At 41.0% G+C, this 23336-nt stretch overlaps 3 protein-coding genes across 3 annotated transcripts in view; 2 read left to right on the plus strand and 1 right to left on the minus strand.

Moving 5' to 3' along the window:
• Positions 1 to 4234: 4234 nt before the first annotated feature.
• On the minus strand, positions 4235 to 5105 carry LOC308371363 (cyclin-dependent kinase-like 2; the record flags this gene model as incomplete). The annotated part of the gene is made up of 2 exons (XM_080846228.1): positions 4235 to 4423; positions 4938 to 5105. The coding sequence occupies 2 exons, from the start codon at positions 5103 to 5105 to the stop codon at positions 4235 to 4237; spliced, it is 357 nt and encodes a 118-aa protein (XP_080702354.1).
• A 605-nt stretch (positions 5106 to 5710) lies between these two features.
• Positions 5711 to 9606, plus strand: ube2b (ubiquitin-conjugating enzyme E2B (RAD6 homolog)). The gene is made up of 6 exons (XM_080851260.1): positions 5711 to 5866; positions 7394 to 7474; positions 7669 to 7694; positions 8173 to 8262; positions 8413 to 8501; positions 8708 to 9606. Exons 1-6 carry the CDS (start codon positions 5823 to 5825, stop codon positions 8834 to 8836), a joined length of 459 nt encoding a protein of 152 aa, XP_080707386.1. The 5' UTR covers positions 5711 to 5822; the 3' UTR covers positions 8837 to 9606.
• A 4139-nt stretch (positions 9607 to 13745) lies between these two features.
• The window catches only part of jade2 (jade family PHD finger 2), a gene marked incomplete at its 3' end in the record, with an annotated part of 67291 nt that continues 57700 nt past the window's right edge, over positions 13746 to 23336 (plus strand). The window contains exons 1-2 of the mRNA XM_080851179.1: positions 13746 to 13886; positions 23124 to 23190. Coding sequence (XP_080707305.1) covers positions 13755 to 13886; positions 23124 to 23190 — 199 coding nt within the window. The 5' untranslated portion in view covers positions 13746 to 13754. The remainder of the gene's footprint in view (positions 13887 to 23123; positions 23191 to 23336) is intronic.

A 23336-nucleotide genomic window follows, 5' to 3' on the forward strand; every position in this document is an offset into this window, starting at 1 on the left:
TTTTATTGGCCAAGTAAGTTTGAACAAACAAGGAATTTGACCTGGTGAACTGACTCTCAATGTGCTTACACATAATATACGTTACAACACAATACAAAAACAAACACAATACAATACAAAAACAAACAGTGCAATGGTCTATGAAAGTTTGAGAAGTATATACAGGAGCTGTGAATTGTTACAATAGTGCAAAGAAGAAGTGAAGAGTGCAAGAAGTGCAGGGATAACATATATATGCTACATGGATAAATATATATGTTACCATGAGTTGTTTAATAGTGAGACGGCGAGGGGGAAGAAACTGTTTTTGTGTCTGGAGGTTTTTGTGAACAGAGATCTGTAGCGCCTACCAGAGGGGAGGCGTTTGAAAAGATTGTTTCCGGGGTGTGAGGGGTCTGCAGTGATTTTTCCTGCCCGTTTCCTGACTCTGGCGGTGTACAGGTCTTGGATGGTGGGCAGGTTGGCACCGATGATCTTTTCAGCAGACCTGACTGTCCGTTGGAGTCTGTTCTTGTCCAGTTTGGTGGCTGAACCAAACCAGACAGTTACTGAAGTGCACAGAACAGACTCTATAACTGCAGTGTAGAACATGATCAGCAGCTCCTGAGGCAGGTTGTACTTCCTAAGCTGGCGCAGGAAGTACATCCTCTGTTGGGCCTTCTTGATGATGGTGTTGATGTTGGGTTCCCACTTCAGGTTCCTGTAGATAGTGGATCCCAGAAACTTGAAGGATTCTAAAGCCACTCGATTAGTGTATAGCTCATTTGCATATTCAAATTCATTTTCAAAGAAACTTGTAACACAAAATGTTTTAATTTTCATGGGTACTTTCATTGTGTAAAGTTTTATCTTGATAGAAGTACAGGAAAATTAAATGTTTGAGGTGTATTTTTGCCATGCATTATTAGCACACATCTCAGATTGATGAGAATTAAATATATTTCTTTTAAGGAAGTTGTTCTGGACTCCTCATAGAAATGATCTATGCTGAAAAAAATAATTTTACAATTAATTCTATTTTTGGCTCCAAAATGGGCTATTTTGCCTGGACTACATTAGGAGACCCCAAATCAGACCAGTGAAGTGACAAACACTTAGAACCTGAGCACCATCAATACACAGTTTTCAGGGAGGCATCCATAGAACCTTTGGATATGACTGACAAGCCAAGTCTGATCACTGGTGACAGCACTGCTAGCAGACATGAGGTTCTTCTGCTTTAAAGACCTTCGGCACTTGACACTTCAAAGTCTAAATTGGCACGATGTGACACTGTAACATAAACACCAGCATTCCCAAGACTGAGAACAACGAGGCCAAGACCCAAAAGGGAGAAAAGGAGCTTAATAAAGGGGTTATAAGACAGAACCACTAAATTACACACTTGGGGTGGAATTACTGTGTTAAAATTCTCTAAAATAAACCTTGTACTGTATATAAGCAGGAGACATATAGGTCAACTTTGACCCTGTGACATCATGCTTAACTGCTGCCAGTTTTTCTATGAAGCCTCTATACCGGGACATCATCATATTGTATTTGTATATGCTTGTATTTCTTTATTTTTATTTTATCTTCACTGTATAGCAGTTCTAAAGATAGACTATTTACAGTAGGATATTGGACCAGAAACATAATTTGTGTACATCCAAATTGTTCAATTGAGCCACTTTAATGACCCTGGTGTTCTACCAAGTTGGAGCTAAGTTGTCAGTGTAAGTAAGTTCTCAGGTTCTGGGGTACCTGGACCAGAGCAGTAAATACTTGTTCCCCCTATCTTTCTTTTCTAACGGCTTCTACAGGATAGAACTGTCCTCTAATTTACTGGTTGATACGCAAATGATCAGAATAGTGTCCTTAACCTTACCTATTTATTTCCCAGGTCAGTGTCAAATTGAAATAATGTTGGTATTCTGGAGTCATCACACTTCCTCTGCTCTCTTCTTGAGTGCTTTGCTGGTTTTACTAGTTTGGAGGGACACACACCCACACACACACACACACACACATACACACACACACACACACACACACACACACACACACACACACACACACACACACACACACACACACACACACACACACACAAAACAGGATGTACTGGTGTTAAAATAATCTATTATGTTTAAGATTAAACATCCCAAAGAAACCCTAGTCAAACTTTAACACATTAAAACCAAATCAAAATGTATGGTTATTTCTTGTTTCATAGATCAGTGTATATTTCATATGAGTTACACCTCATCAAATTAAATTAATCAAAAGGTGTTATTTTAAGTGTATTACAGATTCCAAATTGACATCAGAACCTAAAACAGCCTAGGGAGCACTTCTTCCCTCCCATGAAGTTGTTCTCAATAGCGTGTGATGCAAGGTTCTTCTTACCGTCTGTGTGTTTGAGCTCCATCTGGTGGCCAACTATGGGAAGGCCAGGGAAACGCACATCACCGACGGCCCGCACCTTTTTCTTGGTCATGCTCGCCATTTCAACCTGTAGTCCTTGTCCATCGCATTGCAGCTAAAGAGAAGATGACTGAAATGTGAGCTGATCTGAACAAATGTTATAACAAATTATACACCAAATTCCATAGTTAGTCTCTTCCTAATTTTGATAAGAAATAAAGCATCACAAAATCAATGTACACCGTACACGGCCGCGCTTCAATTACCTGAACCCTCCCTTCAGCCTGTTGATTGTTCACCAGTGCAATATCTGAGGGACTTGGTCTGCGTTTCACCTTATTTGCCCTAAAAATCAATAAACCCATCAAGAAATCAGTCAGACAATATATCAGTTAATGCTCACAGACTAATTGTGCATTGTTGAACAACTTCTCTAAAGCTATTTAACAATCACAAACTGACCGGGTTTTGTTGACCTCCATGGTGGATGAGACTGCTCCTAACAAGTTATTACACTGGCTGATTCGTGGCATGGTAAAGATGATGGGAGCAACGTTTTTTTCAGCCATCATCTCAGGAGAAGAAGCTGTGGTGTGAATAACCGGACTGTCCACCATTACCCTCCCATGCCTCCGGCTGGCTCTGGAGTAGTTTGGCTCAGTCATGTCCTCTTTCCCTCGTCTGTCTTTTTCTGGATCCTGATATAGACAGGGGCTTCAATTGGTCATTTGAGCCAATCATTTATGCATACCCAGTGCTGACATTAACAGATGAATGCATTCTTTTTTCATCAAATCAAGATTTGTTGTAAATTAGATGGCATCATAAACATGCCTGCCTGAAAGCAGACTTAGAACAAGAGTGCTTACTCTGGCTCGTCTCTTGCCGGTGGATGATGAGCAAACACACAGTTCCTCTGCTTGCTCCACAGCGCCATTGTGAGACCACTGAGTGTTGTAATATTTGGCATCTCTCATAACTGATGCCTGTATCTCAGGAATAAATCTGCAAGTGGGAAGATCATATAATCTGTTGCTATTTTTCAGGTACAATTTAATACCCGTAAAGTGTCCAAATAGTGGAAGAACTTTTTAAATCTTTCATTGTTTTGACTCACCTTTCACTGAACTGGTCTTTAGTGAAGTATCGATGAATGAGCAGTTTGGAACAGGTGGCCCTGTCAGCCGGATTAATCTGAAAACATGCCTGAAAACAGAAAAGATTTGCTGAAACAAGAGATGGCAAAATACAGGTATGTTTGTCTTTATATAAGGATCTAAGAGCAAACCTACATCCACCAAATCAGCTAATATGATCGGGAGTTGATAGAATTTCTTTCTGTGATCTTTGGGAAGCTGAACGTCAGGAAGCCTGGCCATGGCAAATTTCGGGTTCTTGAAATACAGGTCCTGTTGATGACGGGTTAAAGGACCTAGACGCATACATCAGAATATATATCAGAATTAGTCTTTGATGAAGCATTACCATCACACAGTGATGAAAAAACTAAGTTTTATAGAATGGATAACTTCTTCAGCCATTACAAGTTTACAAGTGTATCTGACTATTTCAGCAAATCTTAATGCGATACAGATAGTGTTGTCTTCAATGGTATGAGTTCCTTACCCACTTTGCAGACAATCTTGTGTACCTGGTCTAGGTCAGATGAACCTGTCAGAAAAGCTTTGCTGGTGGCCATCTCTATCATCAAACAGCCAACGGCCCAAACATCAACAGGTCTGAGAAACAGGAAACACATCTCTCATATCTGAATGAACGCAATGAGAGGAGCTAAAGGGGCAAAATACACATCCATTAAGCATGTGCCTTATACCCACTTGTTGTAGTTTTTGTCTCCCACCAGCAGCTCAGGGGCTCGATACCACCTGGTGGCCACATAATCAGTGAAGGGCTCACCAGTAGGTGCCAGCGTTCGAGCAAACCCAAAGTCACAGAGCTTGATTATGCCAGAACTAGAGACAAGCACATTCTCTGGCTTTATGTCTCTATGAATAATCTGTTGACAACATGTGGCATAGAGTCATAAACAGGATTTCAACACAAGTGATTTATCACCTAATTTCCCTCAATGCAACTGGTCTATGTCTTTTTTGACCTTGTACTTTATTAGGTCACATTGTTGTCTATTTTCCAATTGGAAAATCTGCAGCTATAATTATCAGTCCTAAAATAGGCCACACTATATCAAGTACTTGCATTACTGGTGTGAAGGTAATCAACTGCTCGCAATATCTGGAAGATGTACTTCCTGAGACGTCTACTCTCCAAACCAGAAGGATGTCGTTCCAGGTCCTCCAAAACATTGAGATCGATGAACTCAAAAACAACATATAGCCGTTTCTTGTATCTGAATACTTCCAACATGTTGACAAGGTTTTCATGTCGAAATTGCTGCAATATGCATTCAAAACAACTTTTACTGTCAGAACTTATAAAAAAGACACATTTATTATGAATTTATGATCTGTATGACATATTTGGAAGGCAAACCCTGTTTAGTCTCATCTTACCCTCAAGAGCTTGATTTCTCTCATGATAATTTTCTTCATTGTTTTCTCCTCCTCCTTATCATTGAACCTTTTAATGGCCACAATGTGACCTGTCTCTCTGTGTCTACATTTCATCACTGTTCCATAACTCCCCTCACCAACGACACCAAGGTTGTCATACATATCCATCTTTTAGTATGGATAGCTCTGCGCAGTACTGAAGACTCCAACAATTATTGAAAGTCTATATATTCAGTAGCTAAAAGAACGTTCATAGTTCTTATTGTTGACGCATATATTTTCACAGTTCTCTCGCCATCTTGTAAGCAAAATAGATATAAACGCTACTTTTTACACCACTGCAGCTGCGTAGGCTATACAATGCGACTCAGTTTGACACATCAGAACTTGGTGACCATGACAATAGACATGAAGTCATAAACGGACTTTTTCTAGAACGTTGGCTCACATCATTTGTGAATTTCATATCTGGTGGCAGACTGGCCTAATTATTGCCACTTTTCAGCAAGAAATAGGTTAATTGGCAGGACCATCACATCGCCTCAATATTCAGATCTTGAAAACTATTGCAGTTACCTCAGCCAAACGCAACTGACTTTCCCATCAGATGGTGTAGCTACTAAAATAATACGAGATTACGCCCTCTCTGAAAATCACCGCAGATATCAAATATGTTCGTTTCGAAGAAAGTCCTTCAATCCTGTTTCAAAGTAACCTGAGTCAAATAATTGTTTCGAATCGAATTCCTTGTCATTTTCCTGTGCAAGTATATGACGTCACTATAGTTGTTTGGGAGAAGAAAAATACAAGCCTTGCCACCACTGTGCAATCTAACCGGTGCCGAAACATTTTATGACATAGAGTGAATTTCCTTCTGTCACTACCATGTCCACTCCAGCAAGACGACGACTTATGAGAGATTTCAAAAGGTAATATCAGTTTTAATAATAACGGTCCTGAAAAATGAAGCTAGTACCCATTTCAATTTCAGCATATCCTGGTTGCTAGCAAGTCAGCTTGGTGGACGTAGTGTTGACACAAAAGGCCTGTCGATTGTAATCATGTCGTATCCTTTGTGTATCCATTCGTTTAGATCGCTTTAGATTCATAGCATACTTTCGCGATGATAATGTTTTCATGCATGTGGAGACGCAAAGCCATACCATGTAATTTAACACTTCAGTAATAATTCCTATATCGTCAGCGCTAACGTTTACCATAGCAATACACTCTTTGCTAGCTAAAGCTAGCCACGTAGGCTACCTGACGTTACTGACTGAATGTTACTTAGAAAATAGTCTAACCATATCAACATGGCATAAACCGCTGCTGACAAAGGCAGAAAACATTATGGATTCCTTGATTGCTTCACAATAGACTCACTCATTTGACGGTGAGGTGGTTAATTATGCAACTAACGTCAATGTTACCAGGCTATCATTTATGTTACAATACCAAGGAGGACGTTTTTTTTTTTTTGCTTGTCTCCATTTTTGTTTTGTTTTCCAGTTTCTTGGAGGTGTTATTTTAATAACATAAGTCATCTTATTTTCGTGGTTACCTCTTTACTGCTTGTTGCATATGCAAGGAAGTCTACAATAATGGTCATAGTAACAACAAGCTGCTTGTCAGTCTGTTTCTACTTCAGGGTGAATGTGGAGGCATTGATGGGTAACACCAATTGGGATTTTAGGAGATGTGTTAATGCATTTGCAACTAGTGTACAATTGTTACCTCTCTCTTGTTATTGGAAGTGGGAACACCCAAGTTGGAAACTGCTTGTAGACCAAATACAAAATGAGCAGCAGAGTTCTTTGTTTGTATGAGCTGCAAGACATTTTGGTACAGTACCTAGGGTGTTGTACCTTGGTGTAACCGCCGGTTAGGACATATGAAAGGTAATACAGAAGTTGAGAGACAAAGTGTATGAGTATGGTCAGGCAAACAGAGCAGGTATATTCATGCTTTGTTCATTTTCGTTATTACAGAAAAATAAAAATGCAAATCAGCTGGCCTCTGCGTCTTATACTTAGTAAAGCGATGCAGGCGCGAACTAACTAAATTACATGCCATTGCCAGTCATGCATTTCCCTAGTGTGAATTAAGCCGCAGAGTTCAGTTAGATGAATGAATCTACATGCTTTTTGTTTGTGACTGCTATTATTATTATTTAGTTAATAAGATTCTCCCACACTATTTACTTTGACATATTGTTGTTAATGTGGACACACCTTCTGTTAATCCTACCCCTTATCACAGTCTTTCTCATATCAGCACTGCATAACTAATATATATCTGGTAAACTGGATCTCGCCATTTCACAGGTTAATGGGGATTGTTTGCACATTTATTTATTTAATGTCCATAACTGCATGCCCGGACCTGCATTAAAAAATACCCTTTCAGTCTGAGAACCTGTATGGAGTAACTATTTTCCATGCTTTTTCTATTCTCAGGCTTCAAGAAGATCCCCCAACTGGTGTCAGTGGAGCCCCCTCAGAAAACAATATAATGTTGTGGAATGCAGTTATTTTTGGGTGAGTCATCAAAAGTGATAAGTAGATTGTTTTCTTTCCCCACAGGTACTCCTAGTTATCCTTACATGATCTCTTCATTTATCTGTTTGTGTACAGGAGTGACCAAAATCATTTTGAATATGTAAAAATAGCTAATGTGAAACTATGTAATCGGATGCCTTTCATGTATATAACAATGATTCCTTTGTTTTCAGGCCTGTGGGCACGCCATTTGAGGATGGTAAGAAGTCTCTGTCTCTTACAGTTCAGAGTGGAATATAGTACCTGTGTAGTTTGGGCATCAGCCAATAGACATAGTTAGGGCAGATATTTTGTAATTAAATAATGAAAGGCAATGATGGACTTTGAGCTAAAGACAAAGCATCTATCTATCAAAGTAAGTGAAATGAAATCTGAATAAATGCAGAAAAGTTATGGCTTCATAACTTCATATTGCTGATAAGATACAGATCCCACAGACATATTCTGTTTTCAGCTTTGCTTTAAAGGTGAACTTTCATTGGTCTAGATAGAAACTTTACTCAAAGACAACATTCCTTTCATGCATTTGTATAAGCTATCCTGGTGGTGTAACTTCTTCATATAAATATGTGCTGTGTCAACATTCATTGACAATTCTTTAAAGTTTTCGTACAATGTTTTTGTAGAGTCAATGTTTTTCTATGTAATTCTAGTTTTAATTGTATGTCTTTCCACAGGAACCTTTAAGCTTGTGATAGAATTTTCTGAAGAGTACCCCAATAAACCCCCTACTGTTAGATTTAGCTCCAAAATGTTTCACCCAAATGGTAAGATTTTTAATACTGATTACATAAAATAAGTATTGACACATCAGACAGATGTCTTGATGGGGGATGTTGTTTTACTGTTGGTCCCTTATTTTAGTCTTTGTTATGTTTTACATTGATGACCCTTGAAGTTGTTTGTCTGCATGTCAGTTTATGCAGATGGAAGTATATGTTTAGACATTCTACAAAATCGCTGGAGCCCAACTTATGATGTGTCATCCATTCTGACATCAATCCAGGTTGGTTACCTTGGCAAATGTTGACTGCATTACATAGCATGTTGTTGACAACTATAACTGCGGTATTGATTATTACGTGTATATATATATATATATATATATATACATTCCATCTGGAATACAGCAGCTCTTTTGAAACCGAAGTTAATGTTAGTACACAGTGCATCACCTCCATGCTTACTCATCATCTTTTATCCACAATCCAGTCTCTGTTGGATGAGCCAAATCCAAACAGCCCTGCCAACAGTCAGGCTGCTCAGCTTTATCAAGAGAACAAACGGGAATACGAGAAGCGAGTCTCTGCCATTGTGGAGCAGAGCTGGGTGGACTCGTAACACCGCAGTGCAAGTGTGCCTAATCATTCTTCTGAAATATTTCAAACTTTCATTTACCTCATCGGTTTATCAAGTCATCATCAAAGAACTCAAGTGCCACAAGTAAATGACAAGGGAAATCACATATTCAGTCAGTAGGGTCTTATTACATGCTTGCCAACAGATTTTAAGACAAACAATATTGTGCTATTGTTATTTTTATTGCATGATGTGAAATAAATTATTCCAGACAGAATTTGTAATATATCTTTTTGGACTGATGCTGTTACGGTTGTTAGAGCAAAGTTGATGGATGGTGAGAATAGGCAACATTGTTTTAAGTGATGAACTGGCATTATTCTCACAATATTTTGAAAGGAATAGGCTTTACTGTTGTTGGTTTTGAATTCTCTGTCCGAGTTGTCCCCAAGATTGAGTGACTTTAATCAAGCTTTGAGTTGATTTACAGTCCAACATATTAACACACCATGACACAGAATGTAAAATAATTGTTAGCTGTTGCGTGAAATATTGGATTCATTAATAGCGTCCACAATAGCTTCCATAGTCAGTCGCATCTCCTTTCGCCCCCCCCCTATGGGTATAATGCAACTCTTGCAATTCAAATAAAATATAAGTCTGTAATGGAAGTCATTTTAAAAGGGTAATGTGACTAGTGTCTATGATATGAAGAGGATAAGTTGCATATTGTTTTTGTTAATTTACCCTATATGAAATACAATTTATACATATAATATGCTGTATAAAGATAATAAAGATTTTTCAGACAACTTGAATGAACGCATTTATTATTGTGTGTGGTGAAATACATTTAAGTGTCTGGTCCATCAGTTGTAAGTCTATTTGCTACATTTTATTTTGTAGAGAACATTTAAGTATATAAAATAGTCTATAACAACAACAAAAAAAAATTCCACTGTAGAGTTCTAAAACTTCATAAAACTTAAGTATAAGGCTAAGACACAAAATCAATGATCGATCTAACGCAGTCAGCAGTTCATTTTTCAGCACACTGGATTTGTGTGCCTTTATTCCTGTTGCCTGCCAAGTGACTCCAGTTCCAGCCATTTTTTCATTTCCGCTAAAATAAGAAGAGAAAAAAACACATTCAGACTAATGTTCAGAATAAAGTCAAGAAACTTTGGAACTACAGTTGCACTAAAAGGATTGACCCTCAGGACATTTTGGTGATGCGAGTTGAATTTAATGAAAACATATCAATTACAGAGTTAGTAAACTAACATGACTAGCATGATTTTGACGGTTTAACTTTGAGTTTACAGTTTGGGGTCTTCAATGTTTGACTGAATCCATGGGTTCTTTTCAATACCAGAGTTATTTTCAATACCAGGCCATTTTGTAGCAGAGTGTAATGTTTTCTGTATTGATTCATGGATTTTCCTGCAAGCGAATGATCCAAGCATACTTAAATGATGGAGCAACTCAGAATAACATTGACATTTTCACTCACAGGAAGCACACACCTCCCACTTGCACATTACAATATATTCAAGGTGACAAAACCTTGGCTCAAGCCTTCTACATAAGATGCAGGGTTTAAAGCAAAAAAAAATCCTGTGCCTGAACTTTTTTTGAATGTGGTTGAGTGCGAGGGGGTGTGTGGTCCGGTGGTGCACACATTTACAGGGTCAAAAAAAAAAAAAAAAAAAAAACATTTAGAAATGAATGATGGCAGATTATGGTGGGACTTTTGAAACTGCAATCCCAAGAAGGTCAGCAATAGTACTCCACCTCACTACAATATGGTACTAACACATGTAGCATTTACGATTTCTCTTGATATCAAGTTTTGCTGCTAAGCTTTGTCCTTGGAAGATTTCAAGATGACCTACAATCATAAGGTGACATGTTATAAGGGTATGTGAAATTCAGTCAGTGGAAGAAGATTTGATTTGCAACCATTTCATTGAGGATCTATGAAAAAGGACAGTGATCCACTTTTTAAACCGTTGAAGTGCAACAGTGTAGATAATACTGTGCATTTATATTGCAACAGTTCCATAATTACTTTGTTCAAAAGAAATAATCGTAAATTAAAATGTACATATTTTATTCTAGCAGTAAGTGCTGAGGCATTGGCTATATTCATGTTCCTGCCTGGCAAGTGTTACGTTTTGAATGCATTGTCATCTTCATCCAAAAAACGAACGAGGACATTGTCTATGTTGTTGTTGGTGAATTTGTCGACATTTAAGAAAAACATGCCGTTTTTTAGCTTTTCCGAAATACGTCTTTTGGACTCTGGTGTTATGCCATGTGTTAAAATAGCTGGCATGCTGATTGGATATTGACAGTTTATTCAAAGCAATTTTGACTTCAGCGATTTTTTTGGCATAAATTCAACAGGGGTTGGGCGAGCCTGGAAGACAGATTGTGTTCTGCGATGAACGTACACAAGCGTATTTCAGGGCACATTAACGGTCAGTTATTGATGCTGGTACATCAGATGTGGTTGTAAAAGCGTTGTGTGTTGGATAGCGCGAACTGCTCTATGAGCGGGTGATGAAGTGGAAGCACTGGAAGCACTTTTCCCCCGCTAGTTGCATACAGAAGCTTTCTTGAGCTCAAGAGAGCACCTGCTTCTCTTAACTTCTTACACCGGCTACCAAAAGGCTTACCGTCCTTCCCCATCTCTTCTATCCATGCCCAGCGCCATGTATTTTTCAATCCTTTATCAACTAGGAGGGCATCATCCCAAGGATTCTTGAATTTACTCTGCTTCGGTGTGACAGTAGCTCTACGTTTGTCTCTACGTAGCATAAGGCAGAGCCATATAGAAAAGCCGGTGCTGAAAGCACATTTTCACAAGACCCGCCCCAATCTACTTCTGATTGGCTAATAATGTTATTTTGAGCGCCTGAAAGTTGTGCTCCTTTCATATCATTGGCAGACGAACTCATAAACTCGAAAGTAATGGTGATGATATCGAGACGTTAAAAAAATATATAAATATATATAATTATATTAGACTTTTTTTCCGCAGCCAAACGCCACACGCCGGAAATCCGGCACGGTGCCGGAATGCTTTAATCCCTGAAGATGACAGAAGCTGCCATATCAGTCACTAGATTTACATCCAATTAGAAACATTAAAAATGAATAAAGACAAAACAAACATTCGATTTAAAGTGGCGTCATTTGGGAACGAAATATCTCTGTGCTGGAAGGTTTTGCACACTTGGAACGACTGGCCTAAGACTTGATGTAGAGGTGTCAATCTAGTGAGCATTCGAGACATTTATAGTACTGTGCGGTTGAATAATTTTGCCTATGGACATCTTCAGATTTTTCATTTGTAGGCCTACCATTTATAACACAATATTACATAGAGTTCATTTTATGCAATAGTTTGCAGAGTCAATAAGTGATACATTTCGTCAAATAGTACCCTAAAAACAAGTCTGTGATCGGAAGTAATTTTAAGTGCAACACGAATTCCACGAACTGAACAGTGGCCTGCCTCACTTGTAAGCCACTTTGGGTAAGTGTAAATGTAATGTGGTAACATCTACCTGCTTCTGCATTATCTCGTCTCTGGTCTTGAACACAGGAGCATCCTCGACTACAATTCCCTCTGCCATTCCTCGAACTTTATCAAGGAGATCCGTACTGTACCTGTGGCAAAACAAAAACAACTAAATTAAAGTACACTCAGTAAAAAACTAAGTTCGAACCAGCTGAATTATTCTAAAGAGCTCACAATGCACTAAAAGACCAAAAATAAATCTTACCGGCAGCCCAGGAATACATTGTTTGCCCAAACCATGGACAAGGCGAGAAGATGATCTAAATGGGGATCCTCATAGTCGTTTATATTCCTAAAGATAAACTCTCTTCTTGATTTCCAATGCTTTTCGCTCTCTGATATTGAACGAAATGTTTCTACCTGGTCAGCCAATTGCCTATTTTGTTCAATAAAGTCTTCGACATCCACTGAAGCCATGCCTGCAACTCTAATTCGTGTTTTGAACATTGGACACAGGTTTCCGTCGCAAGGAATCTGATGCGCATGCGTGGGTTCATTTTACATACTGAATTAAAAGACAGTGCCACTTGGCGGTAAAGCATGTACATTGCAAATTCACGGAGAAAAAATACACTTTTAAAGGCGGTCTACAGAGGGCGAAGTGAACACATTGATACGACCGTCCCGAGCACAACATACACCATAGCAAGGTGAACACCCTATTTTACACACACTCAGCTGTGTGCGCTTTGTTCAGCCTTGTTTGCATTTCAAGAAAACTTATATATCGGAAATATATCGTATCTGAATATTTTACACACACTGCATATGATGGCCAACTCAGTCATATTCCACTATGGAAGCCTCTGTGCTTTTCCCTTGTTTTGAGAGCATCACACATCTATGAGGCACTGAACACCTTTAGACAATGAAGGGATTTGGTCAACGTGGATTCATGCAAGAATGGTTTATTTTTTTGTTGGGGCAGCTGCTTTAATGGCTTTAATGATGTACCCCATTGCTGTGTAGGCCTACCCTCGACTTCTAATATTAAAAAAATAGTTTAAAAAATGAAAATGCTTCCAGGGCCAATGCTTATCTAAATAAATGACAAAAACAACAGGCACTAACGTTGTATACTTTATCCATCTCGTATGTTTGAAATGTCAGAGATGCTACAAAATGCAACAAAATAAGAGGCATGTTGGAAAAGTCAGGATGCAGTCAAGTTTTTCATGGCGCTTAAAGCATAACGTCAGGAGCCTACTGTAATTCAGTTCGTTTTTTGATAAAACTAGCTTCCCTTAAAAGTGATGCTATACTTAGCTTCTCATCAAGACGTCTACAGTAAGCAAGTGCAGTTTCTGATTCAAGTCGATGCACCTAAACGATACAGTGCAGTGCGATTTTTTTTTGTGCTTGGAAGAGGAGATGAACTGCGCACCTGAGTCCTACCTTAACACGACTCGTCCAAGAGGAAGCGCATACTACTTAACGTTTGGAGTGTTGAAGCTACGCAAGGCGTTTTTCTCCAACGTCAATATTCTCATACAGGAATTAACGGTCCGTGTGTTTGATTATAAAGTTCTGGGTGGATCAGATCATTACATTATTTCGTTTGCAATCTGTTTCTGCAACTTCTACGTTTTAGAAAAGATACGGAATTGTTTCGTTGATACCCGTTCCCATCTTCCTCCATGTAAAATGGACGATTATACTATCACGAACCGCCCCATTTACTGATTCGACGAGCCGTTGACGTTATCTTAATGGTTGCTATCACTCTTTGAAGAAACTTGACAGGTACGTAAAGTTGTTTTTTTCACCCGCTGCAGTTTATGCACGGATAAATCTGCAGAAAGTAGCCTATTTGTAGTATGCTTGTTTGTAACGGCGAATTCTAAGTACGTCATTAATATGGCGCCAAAAGAGTTTTAAGTATGAGCTTATTTTGTGGTAAGGTTGCAAGACTCGGCGTGTATGCCTGTACAATCGCATAGGAAAGAGACTACGAGTGAGGTAGCTAGAGGGAGAAACCACGAAGTCGAAATGTTTTGAAGGAGAACGTCGCTTAACTAACGTTAGCCAGTAAGCCTCTGTTTAGTTTCTTGTCACTGGAAATTATCGTTCTGTATACACTTTCAATGAATCTAACAGAGGCAGTCATGTGATTTACATTTAACATTACCTGATGGGTACAAGACTAAACCTGAACTACCATCGAAATGCGACATGGTTTTTCAGTTTCAATTAGTTAGCTTACATCGCTAGCCTGCTTAACACTAACACAAGCTTCATATGCAAGCAATGTTGCTGGTCCTTTCAGATGGCGATTTAATAACATTATCTTGCTAATTTGGATTACGCGTGACACCCCGAGAAAGTCAGACAACTGTAATATTTAAACGAAGGCTGCGTAACCGTTCGTCGCAGTCTTCGGATAAAATGTGTTGAGTCGCGGATAGATCCTCCAGTCGAGTAAGCCTGCCGTAAGGTAGTTTAATTTTTCTCTCTTGGGAGAGCATCTTGGCTACGTACTGTCACAGCAGCAGTTGGACTCACACTAACGTTTGCACCAACGTGGAAAGTCAGTGTTGGCTAACTAGCTAGCTGTCCAGCTGCACTGGTATTTCACTAGTGACTTATCATTGAAGCTACATGTGCGTAGCTTCAAATGTTATCCTGATATCCCGACATCGTCCAGGACCGAGGACGTTACACTTTCTACAGTGAACTGAAGCCAAGGTAAAGAGATGTGTTGCTACCGTTGGTCACTCATATGTTGTGCTACACAGAGCTGGCTAATGTTAGTTGTAGCGGGGACGTTGCACGCACTTGTCTTACGGACTAGTGGTAGCTAGCTTATAATCAAAGATGATGCATGTAGGTCAGATGACAATATTAAATAGAGGAGCCAAAATTGTTGTAGAGGCAACTAACTTTTTAACAAGAAGATTTGGGAATCTGTACATTTTCTGTAAATTCGACGTTTTTAATGTATATGTTGTATGTGGTCATGAAATGTAAGGGAACACCAAACAGTTATGATGCCACTTTAAATAATAAAATAGCCTTTATGCTGTATTAATGTGAATAATTGCGCACGAGGTCGCGCATTTCAAGATTTTTAACCAACTTATGCCAGGCTCGTGCAAGCGTGTCTTGCTTGTCGCGAGGAACCTATCGTTAGTCGAAGCAGGCGGCTTGTACGGTTTGTCGGAGTTGGCTGTCTCTCGCTTCCATTTCTGCGCAGCTAACGTTAGGTAAATATCAAAGGAGTTTGGCGATTTTTGGAGGTTTCTGGGGTGGGATTAGTTTTTGTTATGGTATCCGCTGTTGAGCATATATGGTGGTCAGGAGAAATTCAGTTTGCATTTCTTAGATGGGTTGTTGGCTGGGCAAGTTGCTGTCATCAGATAAGCTAGTCGAGTAAACAGGAATGAAATGTAAGGAAAACGAACTGATAAATCATACTCTATTTGTCGTTTAAATAAAGTCTAGCTCCAGAATAAGGTTGCACGTTATTTCGAATCCCACAGCTGCCGCTCTGCCGTTAGCGTCTTGGGCTGTCTGTAGGGGGAGTGGCTGTTGTTTACCTTCAGAAAAGTCTGCGCTCTGCTCTACGCGAAGGGGGGGCGGGACACCATCTGTGATGCGCATGACGAGAGTAGTTGCATCCTCTTTCCAAATTTTAGTCGTGGCTCGGATAGTTAAGGGAATAAGAAGGCCTATATGTACGTTTTTTATTTTTTTTTAAATTAACATGCGCCAAACGGAATTTCACATTAGATGCAGAAATGTTTTGAAACAAAGCGCGGCACTGGTGAAGTCGGACCACTTCAAGGTGTTAAGCCGCTTCCTAAGTTAACTACAAGAGGTATATCTTAGAGTAATCCTCTTGTGTTTTTAATTGGATTCGCACACAGAGAAACATATTAAGCGAAAATTCATCACATTTTCTTTCACACTGGTGCTTCTGATCAATCTAATTTAATAGATCGTGGCCTTCAGTCAATTACTTTTGAATCATCTCTGGGCCTATTAAACATTCCCTGTTGTGACAACCTGACTCCCATCTCCTGCTGGTCTTGTAACAGGAGATGACTCACTGTGTTAGGGCATAAGCACCTTTTCCATTCAGGCTAGCCATCTTATTATGCCATCTCAAAAGCCTTCAGTGTATTCAGCATTTTTGCCACTTCTTGTTCTATGTGTTTTGTATGTGTTGATGAAGATCTATGAGATTTATCTTTGAGTCCATCATTCAGTGGTTGCAGAGAGAGATGGAGCTGGTAATGTGTGTATATGTTCATGCGTAGGCAGCATGTGAGCCTCTGTGCTAGCAGGGAGTCTCCCTTGATTGGCTGAGAAGCAGCTATCAGGCTCACATGGGCAGCAGTGTCCTATTAGCAACCTTACCATTCGGGGGTGTGTCATCCATGAATGAACCGCAGCCACCCATCAGTGCCTCGTCACTCTGACGTAATACACGCACACATGCACACACAAACACACATGCAGTTACACAGACATGGCCCTGTAACCTTTCAAAGCACAAGTCCGCTTAGTTGATTTGTTTCAGTATATAGGGAAAGGCAGAGGGAGGAAGAGTGAGTGCCTGTTGTTGTATTGTTTTGTGTGTGTGTTTACTGTACATGCATATAGATGATTTTTTGAGGTGGCCTGAAGGCTCGTCAAATTCAATGAGTCTACTTGAGCTTCAGTGACTCATGCTGTTCAGTGTGCATCAGATGGCATTGCTCCAAACAGACAGAGATGAATTGTCTGTGACCAAAGGCAATGAGTCACTGAATGTTATTAACATTATTAACTAAAGGGGACACTTTTAAAAGAGCGGGGTGGACCCACTGTGTAGAAAATGACCATCTGTGATTAAACTTAGAAGAAGCCTTTGAATAGGATACAGAAGAGCAAGCATAAGTGTAATGTCTTAGGTATTGATATTCAATTTTCAGTGACCATTTGCAGGAAATGAGAGTGATTATTAAGATGGGCAGAACTCATGGCAGATCCATTGCCGATATAGCATTTAGCACTACATGGTAATCTAAAAAGACAAGAGCCTGTCTTTGCATGTAGGCTACAGTTTTCATGTCACATCTTCCATTTGTCTGTTTTTGAGCCCTGTTACACTAATTTCCTGTTATAATTAATTTTTATTATTATATACGTGCAACTATTGGCTTTGTCTATTCATACATGTATTTATATTTGATTGACCTGCTACTGGGACCTGATGCCCCCTGTGACTAGTAAAACAATAAATAAATAAACATAGGCACGGGGTGCTGGAGGGAGCCCGTTGATGAATCGGTATGGTTGCTCGTCCTGGCTGAGCTGAAGGGACTGTGCTTTCTCCTCCATTCATCACTGAGGCCAATGAACTTCGGAGGGAAGAGCATGTGTATTAATCTCCACCTTGCCTACCCTCTTAGCTCTCTCGGGCCTCCCCTTTTTGGCACTTGGTCAAAACGGCTCAGTCTTGCAAGAGAAACCTGGCAACCATTTGGCAGATATGATAGCTCTTTATGGCAGCCTAAAGATTAGAAGAAAATATCATTTGCAGGTCATTCACCAGTTAATGTCTCCATTTCAGAAGGTCAGAAACTAGATATTTTGTGAATTAGGATCTCCATAACTGGAGTTTCTAGCAGTTTTAGTGCTACATTAGTTGTTGCTCGTTTGCCGGCTGGTCCCTGGAGTTTCTTTTCAGTGGTGAGGTCATCTGTGGAGGTGGTGCTTGTGCATAGCTCTGTTGCCACGGCAATGCAGCTCCCTCACCTGCAAGTGCTGTGTCATCATTCACTGTGTTGTGAGCTCTAAAGAGATGCAGAGCGCACAGTGCGGAGGGGGGAAGCAGAAATGGCTTATATTGCCAGCTCATATTATTTGTTTTCTGGTGAAGTGAGGATTGGTGGGACTTGCAGTTATCCCTCATTCAACGTGGTGAATGTTTACAGTGTGAAATAGTCGGCTTCAGTGTTTCGCAAAAGATCTTGCTGTTGAATTAAATTAAAAGACTAACATTTGTTGTATGGAGTATGTTGATGGTGGTTTTGGTACCGTCATTGAAGCTACGAGGTTTAGGAGATGTATTTGATCATTCTGTTAAAGGCCATCATCACGTCCCTGGTGTTATCTCTGCTCAGCCACTGCCAGTGATGGTCAGCGGCCTGTCCCCTCTTCGCCCTTTCCTTTTCTGTAGTAGAAGTTCAAGAGAGCCATGATCCACTCCCTCCTGGGAGACCCAACAGAAATGTGTTACAAACCGAAGTGTTTCACCTTCCGTGTCATACTCCTCCCCACACACACACACACACACACCCACACACCCACTCACACCCACTCACACCCACACCCACACCCACACCCACACCCACACACACACACACACACACACACACACACACACACACACACACACACACACACACACACACAGACACCTTGCTCTGCATCTCTCACTACCCTCCTGTGTTCTGTTTTTCCCCTGCTCCTTCGCATCCAAAAATAGCAGGCTCTGTGTTCCTGTGGACCTGAGGGAAAGGCTGAATGCTTCTCCCACAGGTCTGCAGTGATGCTGCTGCTGTTCTGGTATATGTGTTTGTACCCAAGGCAGTGGACGTTTATACCCTTTATAAGGCTAACAGACTAGCTTAAAGTAGGCTTTTTCATGTGGTCTTCTTGACTCAATCCCTATGAAACCTGAGCTGAGAGGTAGCGTGGCAGTGTTTGCATACAACCTGCCTCATGCCTTAAGCCCCAGTGTTAGCCTAGATAAGCCTTTCCCTGACAACCCCTGTTGTTTGATGATGCCATTTGAAAGGCTAACATACTGACTCAAAGTAGGCTGTTTCATGCACAGTACTGGCTAACCTGGAAAACACCATCGGCCAGACAGATGAGTAAAGAGACTAGTGCAGCCACATGCCCTAATACCACTTGTTTAGACATTTAAAGGGAAGGGCCCTTCAATGGTGGAGATATTTTAAGGGAAGGGAAGATTTCTTTTGGAGATAAGAAACCCCCCAATTTTCAGTGTTAAAGGCCTATTGTTGCAGATGGTGTTTGTTAAACCGTTGTACTTCTACAATTTCTGTGATTTTAAATGTATCTTTCATCAGGCTTTACAGTTGACCTGAACGGATCTGTGAACTGAAACTCAGAAGTAGTTTGTCGTTGTCTTTCCACAAAGTCAACTGTACTCTCTGTGGTCTGAAGGCTCGCCACTGAAATGACTCTGGCTTAGAGGCATGAGAAAGGGACATGACCCCACAACGCAGGGAATTGAATCAGCACTTAACCAACGAGCATAGACTACTGTCTTACAGCACCCCTGATGTTGTTTATCACTGTTCTTATCGCCTAAACCAGCCCCTTAACCCACTGATTGGCTCTCTAGGAAATCTGTGCTTGAGGTACTATTTGTGGTCCCAGTGAAACCTGATCACAGATGTAGCCTGGCAGGGTTGGCCTAAAGCCTGAGGCAGGCTGTATGCAAAGTCCCCAGTATAAGCCTAGGTACACTTGTGCCTGACACCTCCAGTTTGTTGATAGAATAGGCAGGAGCAGAGAATCCTCTTATTTAAACCTAATTAAAAACCATAATTGCATTTTACCTTTTAAATCAATTCCATGTGGATTGTGCTGTGTGACGCTGCACCACTGTGACACCAGTCCTCTGGGATGGTGTGCAGTTAATGGAGAGAGCTTGGCAGTCTAGCGCCTGTTTGAGACGAGTCCCCAGCAGGTCCACATGAGACTCAGAAGCGGGCCCTTGTGATTTGGGCCGTTGGGGTTGTGTGTAGAATTAGGGGAGTTCAGCATTGTGTTGTCTGTGTTGTCTGCTGCTGTGCTGGCATGAGAGGGGCTCCTCAGCCTGTCCTCACATGAACTCTTCATTGTTCTTCTCAGAATCTGCAAAAGTGCAGAGAGCTCTGAATAAAGTAGGGGTTTTGCCTTGATGTTTTAACATTGAGATTGAGGATAATGCAAAATCATTCAACTGAACTTTCAGAACATTCTGAATGTCTGGCCTATTAACATTCTTTAGTAGAGATAATAATTTCGAGAGAGTTTAAGTAACCAGCAATACAAGTGAAAATAATACAATGAATCCATGACCCCCTCCACACTTCACATCTGTTTAAATCATCAGACAAGCAATCCGCAAACTGTCAAGTTGTTTTATAAGATTATTGCCAAGTGGTGCCATAGCTCGATGTAGCAGACTTCAGCAGTTACACAGGACAGGATGCAGCTCAACAGATGATTTAGGAAGGATGACAAGGGATTATAACACAGAGTTAATACCGGCTCTCACACACAGTTCAAGCTCTGCAAATGTCCAACTCTGCAACAGTTTGTTCTCTTTTCTTTCTTTCTTTCATTTCATTCATTTCCCCTGCTCTGCCTGTCTGTTGTGGCAAGTTTTCGATGGGAAAATTGATAATGGATTGTCTGTTAAGTAAGACTCGATGGATAGGGAGGTGCCAGACGTGCTGCTGGCACCCCTCTGCCTTTTAAGAGCAGAGGAGGTTATGAAGCAATTAGCATGCACCGGGTGACGGGACTAATACACCTGCTCTGTCATGACTGGCAGGGAGTCCGCTCTGGGTGGACTGGCTGTCCGGTCAAACCCCCTTCATTTAGAGCAGTCACCCAGAGCGTGTGCGGTTGTTAGGAGAGTTTGGTTTATTGATGGATCGACTGTGAGCTTTTGAAATCAGCAGTGCGTAATGTGATGAGGCGATTATCTTCTCCTTTTTTTTCAGCAAAATATCTGTCACTTCACATCTGTCTGTCTGACCTTTTTGAGTTTTTTTTAGTATGGTCCTGTATTTGTAACCTTAAGCACACTATGGATCTGCTATAGACCAGAGCCTTCATTGAAGGCCTCTTCAAGGCAGGACGGACTACCCAGAACTGCGATCGTTGTTGTGTTTATTTGAACGAAATTCAGTCTTACAGGGTAAAATACAGGGGGTTTTGGGTGATTTTGATGCACAAAATGATGTTTCAGTTTGAAAAGTTGCAATTCCGTTTTCAATGGTCCATTCCGTTTCAGATGGTCCATTCCGCGAATTCCGTCCGTTTTCCGTTTCCGCAGAAAACTATTGGCCCTACAGAAGGCACATGCCCCCTGTAACCATGTTCTGCTCCGTAGAGCTGTGTTTTGGCTGGCCTTCATTCTGAGGGCAGAGGTGCTGCCAGTCCCGTCTACCAAGGTTGCTTTTCACAAAGAGGCGAGTGTAGGCAGCCCAACACAGACATGAGCAGTTTTAGGATGTTGGTGATATAATCCATTCCTGCATGATGTGGATAATGCAGTTGTGCTAGTTGCTAATAAGGAAAGTTGCAAGTTCAGGTCCTCAGATAATTTTTTTGTGTTATCTCGTCTTCACTGTGTTGCTGCCTGGGACCTGTGAGCAATTCATCTGTTAGAAAATGCACTGGTTATACTAAAAGGGCCTCCTAGGGGAACAGTTCAACCATTTCCTCCAAAACCTACCTCCTGGAAAAAAAAGCCCCCCCTCCCATTTTTTTCAATTTTAAGATGAAACTGGATCCTGGGTGCTTTTATCCCCCCTTTCCCTCTCATTTTTTGAAGTGAGACGTGCATTCTTTTTACATCTGGTATTCCTCTTTGGCACCTAATGCAGACTGCTCCACTCCGCTGCCGTAGGAACGTCTCAATCTCACCAGGGGTTTTTTGTTTCATAGTTGTGATGGCTGAGAGGCAGGCAGGCAGGCAGGCAGGCCAGCAGACAGACAAGAGAGAGAGAGTGAGGGCGATTTGACCACTGTCTCTTAGATGTTCTGCCCCGAATGCTGCTCTTGTGGTCAGAGTGATGGAAATAAAAAAATGTCGTGTGTTGTAAGTCTTGAGACATATCAGCGGTAATAAGACCCATGGACCTCAGTTCATTTCAGTGCCGGCTTCCCCAATGCCCACCCAGCAGTGTGCGCAGTGCAGGCTAGCTGCTGAGAAGATGATAGATGGAGGCTGCTCTCGGGGGCAGGGGCAGATAGAGGAAGCTGGTAATGTACAGAGCAGTTTACAGTGAATCATTTGAAGGGGCCAGGAGTTGAACGGCCGTGTTTGTAAGTCTAAATGTCACTTGTAAAGTTCAGGGCGGGCTCGGAGGCGGCAGGAAGAGCCCAATATAAGAGGGAAAAGCCCCGCTTTATGGTCACATAAATCTGCACGCAGGCGCTGAAGGCCATAACCCATTTTTTCCTCTAGTGTTTTTCTTTCCTGGCTCAATGTGGTCTCGGTGGATGAGGAGTCCGACATGTACATCTACAAAACAGAACGGAGCCAATCTAAGCCATAGCCTTGTAAAATCCTGTCCCCTCTTACAATTCGTTATGTTTTTTTTATAATTTTTTATAATTATTTATTTTTTATAATAAATGTATCTCCATTGCCCCGTTTGCCGGTGGCCATCTTTGGCCATTCTGTCATCCCTTGTCAGCAAATGTGGCCTAAAATCCTTCCCCCTATTCCACATCTCTTTCTCTTTTTTTTCCTCATCCTGTCTTTCTCTCTTCTGTTTTCCTTTCTTCCTTGGTCACCCTCCATCACTTTCCTCTCGTCACTGACTGTGGCCTAGTTTAACCCGCACTGTCATTGTGGGTTTGGAGCAGCCTTGAGTGTGTGTGTGTGTGTGTTGAGTGTGTGAAATATCTTGCCTCCATGGAAATACTAGTGTCTTTTTAGTCCCCCCCCCCCCTCCAATATGTGATTGTTTGTGTGTTTGTTTGTTTTCCACTTAGATGGAGAGTGTTGTGAAGAAGAGAAGAAAGTATTCAACTAGCAGCAATGACTCGGACACCACTGACAGTAAGTGCCTTGCTGTGTGAAAATGGGGACCTTTGTGGTGGTGGAGGGGTTGCCACCATTGGTGACTAATTAGCTCGGCGTGAGTAACGAGAGTTCCTCCTGCACTGCACTGCACTGGATGGATTACAGCAGGCAGCTCAGCTCAG

This window comes from Sprattus sprattus (genome assembly GCF_963457725.1).
Source record: "Sprattus sprattus genome assembly, chromosome: 1".
Lineage (NCBI taxonomy): Eukaryota > Metazoa > Chordata > Actinopteri > Clupeiformes > Clupeidae > Sprattus > Sprattus sprattus.